The sequence below is a fragment of the Elephantulus edwardii genome, unplaced genomic scaffold, assembly GCF_000299155.1.
Source record: "Elephantulus edwardii isolate Elephantulus edwardi_28Jun2011 unplaced genomic scaffold, EleEdw1.0 scaffold00011, whole genome shotgun sequence".
Taxonomy (NCBI): Eukaryota; Metazoa; Chordata; class Mammalia; order Macroscelidea; family Macroscelididae; genus Elephantulus; species Elephantulus edwardii.
Genome location: NW_006399761.1, coordinates 25,663,845 through 25,672,498, shown reverse-complemented (window position 1 = coordinate 25,672,498; position 8,654 = coordinate 25,663,845). Strand labels below are relative to the sequence as shown.

Sequence of the window (8,654 nt, the reverse complement as noted above, 5' to 3'; positions counted from 1 at the left end):
AGTCAACTCGTAGGTGCCCCTCCGGTGGGTCTGCGAGGCTGTGGACGGCAGGGGAGGAGTCTGCCCATCTTTCTCCCATCGAGCGGATTGTGGATTTGAACCGCCAGAGAGGCACTGCCTGTGGGTCAGTGAACGTTCTGTGGACGCGGCTTGCAGCACAATTGCCCCTCCTTCCCCTTTAGTGACCACTTAGAGGCCAGGAAATCTGTCAAATCAGATCCCGTCAGAGCTACAAAGAGTGTTATGGAGGAGGGAGACACAGGGATTATGAATAAAATAACCGGCACGGTCAGATTCACAAGGAATCTTGTGACACCTGCATGTTCATAATAGACCCCAGTATCCGACAGGTTTTAAACACCCACCACAGAAATACATTAAGAAGGAAAGTCCATCACAGCCTACTCTCTGATCTGAAGGAAGGTTTATGGCTACTGAGAAAATGATCCTAAGAAAATAAAACACCAGGCAAAAGAGGAAAACCTCCATTCTGTTTACTTTGTGTAGTAAAACGCTATCCTTCTCCAAAGGCCAGTGTGTCTCAGAGCCCGGCTGTGTGCCCTGGATCCACAGGCTTGCCTCTTTCTGCCTCTGTGATTTCTTCAATTGAAAACGACACATTTTAGCCCTACTTGAACATTAGCAACAAACCAAAGATAAATCCATTGCCACCGAATTGATTCTAACAGCAGTCATGTAGAACAAAGCAGAACTGCTTCATGGGGTTTTCAAGGGAATGATCTTTATGGAAACTGTCAAGAGTGTTCTCCTGCCGTGCAGCTGGTGGGTTCAAAGCCCTGAGCCTTTGGTCAGCAGTCTGGAGCTTAACTGGGCTACCAGCGCTCCTCCATTAAAGGGCTGTTGTTGTTACATACGGTCAAGTCAGAACCAACTTATAGCTGACCCTCCAGCAGGGTTTTAGAGGCTGTTACCAAATCACACGCATGGGAGGAGACTTTCCATCTATCTCCCGTGGAACAGTTTGTGGATCAGAACCACGTTCCTTCGGGGTTGGCAGCCCAGCTCCTTACCCTCAGGCCACTTTTCACAGCTGAAAATAACTGAGGTCGTTGGGGAGAGACTGAGTAAGATGGGTTCAATGATGTGTGCTGCACTGAGGCGGAGGAGGGAGGGAACTGTTTAAAAGAGATTTATAACTGGGTGTTTCTGTCATCACAGGAGTCTAGAGCGAGGGCTGCATGGTGGAGGGGACCTGGGGGGGGGTTTGTGGAACAATGAAAGAATCTTTTCTTTTACTTTTCCATAATTTTTGACTCATGTACTTATAACTTGTTAGTCAAATTTGTGTCTTCTAGGTTGCAACACCCCCATGATACATCTTCAAGGATATGAACATGTATGGCCAAGCACAATCAATAAGAGTACATCTAAATTCCAAAATCAGTCTCCATAATAGTCTATGTGCTTCCTACTGCCAAAGGGGCCCTTTAGAGTAGTGAGAGAAGATCTTCACCCTGAAACCCACAGCGTCCCTTTTCAGCAGGAAGTAGCTAAGAGAATACGCCATCCCCTTTTCCTTATGACTCAGGGTGAAGTCTCTCTCAGGGAGGAGTGATAGGGAATGGCAAAGGACACACTGACAAAGAAGATTAATCAGAACTGGCTTTGACAAGCACTGTGGCATTTGGACAAGAACAAACTGGGAGGAGGGTAGAGAGAATGGTGCAGCGGTGAATGAATGGAAACCCAAAATCTCTGTAAATGTTTATGAAAATTAATAAAATATAATTATAGAAAAAAAAAGAAAAGAAAAGAACTGAGGTCAACTTTGGAGACAATAAACATGCCAGTGAGGGAAAACGAAGTGGGATGTCAGCATGGTGGGTGGAAATTTCTTCCAAAACAGGAGGATCTGTGTTTAGATTTGACTTCTGTTTTCCAAGCTCCCCTCAGTGATTCTATTAGTTCAAAATATAATCACTCCTGAGAGTTCAGTTCTTTTTGAGTAGATTCCACATAATTCTCAAAACACCTAAAAGTACTACTAGCTCCAAGTCTTTAGCTCCTAAAGCTGGTCTTTCTATCTTCTACTCACCAGCACTTATTGCAGGCTCAGGAAGGAGGGCCATCCACAGTAGCCCATGTAAACAGGAACAATCCAATCACTCTACAGGACTGCTCCACGTATAGCAACAGCAAGACACCATGGGACGGCCAGCTCCTGTTAAGTCAAGTCTGGCTTCATGATAACCCCATGGTTTGGAGAACTGGGTTAGAGTAGGATTTTCAGAAATAGATTGCCAAACCTTTCTTACGAGCCGCTTCTTGGGGGGACCCCAACTTCAGTTAACAGTTGAGGACACTAGCCATTTGTACTGCCCGGGGCGTGTAACACATTTAACTGCTTCTGATGTGGTGTTCCCACGATCACTTACACAGACACCGAGGCTGCCTTATGGCCGCGCCCCGGCCAGCATGACTACAGGTCACAGGGACTGGTTTCCTGGTAAGTGGCATTTGACTCTTTGGCAGCAGAAACCATTTTGAGTGAAAAGTCACAACTCATCTGGGTCATAGTTCTGAAAGGCCTGGGACATCCAAGTGGGGCCTCGGCCTTCCCTGGGCCGAGGGTACTGTCTGGGTACTGTCTGCATTTGCCCCACCTGCCAGGTGTTGTCCACACACTGAGTCTCAGTCCCCCAAAGCCTGCTGCACAGCACCTGCCTCACCTCAACCTCCAGCTCTACTGTGTGGTTTCTAAGCCATCGTGTGTTGGGAAAACAAACCACTTCGTCAAGGCATTCTGAGTTAAAAAAGCAAAAACACAGCTTGCTTGCTTTTCTGACCTGTAATAGCTTCCTGAAAAAAGAAACTAAAACTCATGGCAGGAAGCGCCAGGTGGCGTTCTGAGACGCTGTGTCCACCTGTAAAGGGCATGGATTTTAGAAAAACTGCTAAGTCATTAGAGACGTTTTCTGTTCCTTCCAGGTGTGTCTAGATTCTGGGCAGTGGCAAGGGCAAGGCCACTGAATAGGGATATTTACAGACAAGCTCTTGTTTCGCCCATGTGCCCATGGGCAAGAAGGGACAGGGCACATGCCTTTGCCAAGAAACACACCCAGAGTCCCATAGTGTCTGCATCCATGGGGTTTCTTTGAAGGAAGTTAATTTTTAAAGATTGACCCCGAGACTCCCCAGCGCCGGGAGCACTGTCCAGGTGGCTCGGCCTCTGTTGTCACAAGCTGCCCACCACGGGAGCCCGGTCTGCACATGGCCACATACACACTGCTCTGCTCTTAGGGGAAGTGTGCATTCATCCTGACCTGGTGACCTGTCACACGCTCACATGTCACTGGGTTCCCCCTTTGGCCACTACAAGCATTACTGAAACAGACTAGAACACAGTGAAAGGACACACATCTCTGGCACGCCAGCCTGAAGGATGGATGTGGGAGGAACAGACCACCCTCAACGATGGGTCTTCTGCCCATCGTCCTTCTAATCCCTCTTTTGATCAACCCCTCAATGACCTTGGGCAAATCACTTAATCTCTCAGTGTGTCAGTTTCCTCACTTGTAAAACAGGATCATACCACCTGCCCTACCTTTATCCCTGAGCCGCTGGATTACAGGAACTCGGCTGTTGGAAGGAGGCACAGCAAAGCGCTACCTGTCCGAACAAAGGCTCTTCCACAGCAGCCGCTGCTGCAGCCCAGTCCAGGAGAACTGCATCTACACGGACCTGCTGAGCCGTTCACTTCACAGGCAGGTGCTAAAGGCACTCAGTGACTGAAAACCACCACCAGGAAGCAAAGTGTGCCCTGCTGGGTTGAGGAGTAATGAGGAAACATCCCCACTTTTGCACCAGCTGAAGAGAAAAGAATGCTGGCCTTGTTTCTAACAGTCAAGCAGGTCAAATCCTTTCCTACACACCTCCTCCCTGGACTACGGGCCACAGCCCCTCATCACCCTCCCTCCCAGGGACAGCTAAGTCTCCACTTCAGTTGGTTGTGGTGGTTCCCCACTCAGCACTCAATTAAAAGTAAACCCCCCAAACTACAAAGACTTACGAAGATTCAAAAGTAAATCCCCCAAACTACAAAGACCTACAAAGATTCCAAACAGCAAGCTACCAGACACTGAACTAAAGTTATGGCCATATTCCTAATGGAGAGACCAGCCTGGCCTCTAGGTTGTCGGGAAAAACCTGCTTGTTCCCATCACCAGAGATCTCTGTCAAGGGAAACAGGCTGCACTTTTTTTTCTTCCCGTTTTCAAGAGAGCCTCCCTCTCCAGTAGCAGACAGCCGTCACATTTTCCAGAGAGGGAAATGAAAACAGCAGGAAGTCAAGGCACTTTGCTCGGGATTTGCTGTTTCCACAGCTCAAGCAAGGATGAGGTCTGGCTCAATAATTCAAGACAAAACGCTAAGGCGAAAGCAGCCTCATGGGAAACCTAGAGGGGGAGTCTGCCAGCCTCCTCACTCAGCTGGCCCAGTCAGGGAGAGGCCTCCAGGCTCCGTGAACTCTGGAGAATCCAAACAAATGAGCTACACCATCTCAAAGCATGAGATTCAACTTCTGAGAGTCATAAAACGCAGGCAAAGAGCCTCAGAAGCCGCTTGTCTCTCCATGCCCGTTAGAACACAAACATTCTTCACACATCGAAACTCATCAGATCACCTGCCATGGACCTTGAAGTGGACAGCAGCCTGTCCTGGGCCTGTAAAAGGGTGGTCCACTAAGAATCCCTTACAGAACTGTCAGCATCCTCTGAGCCTACTTCACAAGAGGCACCAGCCACAGGCAAAGCATAACCAGGGCCCCATAGCTTGGCTGGTGCAGCGGGAAGGAAGGGCATTGGATGGAGCTGGCAGTGACTGCTCAGAAGGTACTGACTTTGCTGTGACTGGGAACCCACTCCTGGTGAGCCCCTCAGCAGGTTCGCAGGGGCGATACAGCGTATGGGAGAAGACTGTGCATCTTTCCCTGACGGAGTCACTGGTGGATTTGAACTGCTGGAGACATGCCACATTAAGAGCACAACTTGTGAATCTAAATTTCAAAATCAATCTCCATAATAGTCTATGTGTTTCCTACTGCCAAAGGGGCCCTTTAGAGTAGTGAGAGATCTTCACCCTGAAACCTACAGCGCCCCCTTTCAGCAGGAAGTAGCTAAGAGAATACGCCATCCCCTTTTCCTTATGAATCAGGGTGAAGTCTCTCTCAGGGAGCAGAGATAGGGAATGGCAAAGGACACATTGACAAAGGAGATTAATCAGAACTGGCTTCGACAAGCACTGTGGCAATTGGACAATTAAAACAGACATGGGGGGGGAAGAACGAACTGGGGAGGAGGATAGAGAAAACAGTGCAACAATGAATGAATGAAAACCCAAAATCTCTGTAAATGTTCACTAAAACTAATAAAATTAAAAAAAAAAAAAAGAGCACAACTCGCTACCTACTGAGTGTGCCACTGGAGACTGCCACCCACAGGCAAGACTGTTGATTCTCCCACGGAATTCTCCTTCCTAACTGGTGCCAGATGACGACCCAACAAACAAGGTAAGCAGGAGTTTATTACTTGTGTTGATGTACTAGATGTGAAATTTTTCACTGCAGATTAGCAAAATAAACACAAGTAAACCTGTGCTTCCTTTGTTTATGGGTACTTCCTCCCTGTCAAGCGCTCGAAGTTGGAAAAGAGGCTCTGATTCTGTAGGAAGGAGTTGTGAGGTCTGGAAGGGGACAGACCAAGAGCAGAATCTTTGATGGAGTTAAAAAGTGTTAAGGTGCTCATTACAGATTAGTAAACACAAGTAAGCCCGTGTTGACTTTGCTTGTTGATAATTCCACACGATATGCTAACAGATGTAGCCCAACTACTTGACACTCTGTATACTACCTAAGGGATGTTTGCAAAAGTGTGTTCTGTGTGTAAAGACTCTAAATGTTACTTTGAATTAAAAAAAAAAATGTTAAAGGCCACCACCAGCCAAGTAAGAATTAATCCTTCGGAGCATAAGACGGACTGCGTGTGTGTGTGTGTGTGTGTGTGTGTGTGTGTGTGTGTACACCAGAATACATGAAGCTGTAGAGTCCCAACGCGTCCTTGGCAAGGTGGGGAAGCATTACCTGGCCAGGTCAAGAAAAGAGTCCACAGTCTCTTTGGGGACAGGAGGAGGTCCCGACTCATCCAGCCCCAGGTCGCTGGACTGAAGAGTCTGCGCGCCAGACCCCGGCTTGATGATGAACGCCAAAGCGACAGCGAGCGCCGAGGCGCCCAGCGTGGTGAGTCCGAAGTAGGCGACGGCGATGCCGCCCAGGCGCCCCAGGGAGCTGGCGTCCAGGGAGGCGGCACCCGACACCAGGCTGCAGACCACCAGCGGCAGGATGATCATGCGTAGCATGCGGAGCAGCATCTCACCGGGGAAGGCCAGATAGGAGACCTGCGTGCGGCTGAGCCCAAAGCCGCGCAGCGCCGCGCCCAGGCCCGCGCCCGCCAGCACCCCGGACACCGTGAACAGCACCAGCGCGTTGCGCCGCAGAAAGTCCGTGCAGCGCCGTGCGCATCCCGTCGCCTCCTTGGGCGCACCGGGGCCGGCCTGGGCGCTGTCAAGGTAGCCGTTGGTTTCGCTGCTCTTTTCCATGGCGCTGCCCGCAGCTCTGAGCTTGGACTTGGAGAAGCCGGCGCTCTCGCAATGAATGGAGTCGGGTACAGCTGGCGAGGTCGGTCGGCGGTGCCCGGGGGACTGCAGGAGCCGGCCGCCGGAGTTCCCAGCCCTGGTGCAGGGGCAGAGGCAGAGAGGGCGGGGAGAGGTGCAGGAGCGTGGACAGCTGCAGCCCGAGCCTCCTCAGCGCCGCCGGCTGGAGATGATGCAACCCGGGAGCTGAGAGCGAGCAGCGAGGACGCAGACAGAGACCAGGCAGGGCGCGGGGGAGGGAGACCGTGCAGCCTGGACCAATCAGCTGCCCGCCCGGCGCCCCGCCTCGCCCTTCCGGCCAATCAGCGCTCGAGTCCTCTGCCGCGCGCCCCTCGTCTCCGCCCCTGGCGGCCGCCGTTGGGGGTGGGGCTGGCGGGCCGGGGGCTCAGCCTCAAAGCTGGTGGGCGGCGCAGACGATCCCGGCGCTGGCTCTGCCTCCAGATCCGGTGACGGAGCCCGCTTCGGGGACCGCGCGGCCTGGGGGACGGCCCCGGCGTGGTGACACCTGCCGGGCTCGGCCGTGGGGTGAGCGGACCCTGGAGAATGTGGAACGCGGGGGCGTTCTGGGGGCGGGGCGGGCTCTCCGGTGGCGCTTGGGACCTTCGCACCCCCAGCCCGCCGGGGGCTCCCTCCGCGTTATCCGTGGCATCAAATCCCCTCCGCGGAGAGCCTCGGGAGGCGGGGAGCCGGGGTGCCCCGCGCAGCCGCCGTCCCGAATCACAGCCAAGTGGAGAATGTACGGGAGACGTCCCGACACAATGCCCGGGGAAGAAGCTGCACCCGCACCGGGACCTCGGGCCTGGGCCACACCGAGCGGGGCGCGCGGATCTCTGTGCGCACGGCCTCTCCTAGGTGACATCTAGTCGCCCGGCAGTGGGGTGCAGGCAGGCGGAAACCCCTCTGGAAGAAGGAGGACTCTCTTCCGAGTCCTGCCATTGTGGACATGGGACTTTGAACCTTTTCATCCCTGGGACCCCCAGCCTCGAGACCACCCTCCTGACACCCCGGCTCCCCAAGACCTCCTTCTCCAAGACCTTCATCTCCGAGAACTCCGTGCCCACCACTCCCATTCCCAAGGCCCCCTGTCCCTGAGACTCCCACTCCCGAGACCCCCATTTGAGGCCCCTTTCCCAGAGACACCCACTCCAAAGACCCCGTCCCCGCAACTCCGTCCCGGAGATCCTCGTCCCCACAACCTTCATCCCCAGTGCTTATTCAAACCTTGGAGTTAGGTAGCCCTGAAATGATGGCTTCTTTATGTTGTTGTTCATTTGATTTCCATTCTGTTTTAACTATTCTTTATCTGCCTTGGCAGATAAAAGGAAAGACCCCTGCAGAGTCCTTTTACTTTTTCGTTATTTGTTATATATTGATTTTTCCTTCGTTCACTTTGGGGGAAAAAGAGTTCTTTTCCATCTTCTGTGAAAGGGAATTTTTAGGTGCAGTTGCTTTGAATTAAAGAAGTAAGTTTCTTGCTTAAAAAGAACAAAACCCAAAGAACCATAAAATGACAGATATTTGTTGGCTGCTGTGGGGAGACACTTCAAGGAGCTGTGCAGATACTGACCCTGGGCAGATTTCCATCTTTGAAGTCTCCAGTAACGGGCTGTCATTTGTGAGACTTCAGGGTGGAGATGGCGCGGTTTCCAGGTGAAGAGCTGAGTTTCCCCCCTGGTTTTGTGGAGGACGTTTTACTCTGCGCACTGAGTGTCTCCTACAGACAAATGCTCTTTATTGCTGGCCAGCCCCTCCCTTTGTTTTGACCAGCACGTTTATGCAAAAGGCTTGTAAATCAGCTCCTGAAAATGAAAGTTCAGTTACCTACTTTCTCCATCCCCACTAGAGCATCCTATAGACATTTTAATTCAGTTTGTCCAAAGGCTGATGGCCTCCCACACCTGCTATCTTTCGGATATTTCTTTATTACCAGTATCATGAACCACTCCAGTCGCCTCTGCTTAAAACCTGGAAGTGACCTTTGATTCTTC

The 8,654-nt window shown here is 51.7% G+C and overlaps 1 protein-coding gene across 1 annotated transcript in view; it reads right to left on the bottom strand.

Moving 5' to 3' along the window:
• The window catches only part of SLC1A4 (solute carrier family 1 (glutamate/neutral amino acid transporter), member 4), a 30,908-nt gene extending 24,296 nt beyond the window's left edge, over window positions 1-6,612 (bottom strand). The window contains exon 1 of the mRNA XM_006880964.1: window positions 6,098-6,612. Coding sequence (XP_006881026.1) covers window positions 6,098-6,612 — 515 coding nt within the window. The remainder of the gene's footprint in view (window positions 1-6,097) is intronic.
• Window positions 6,613-8,654: the final 2,042 nt, after the last annotated feature.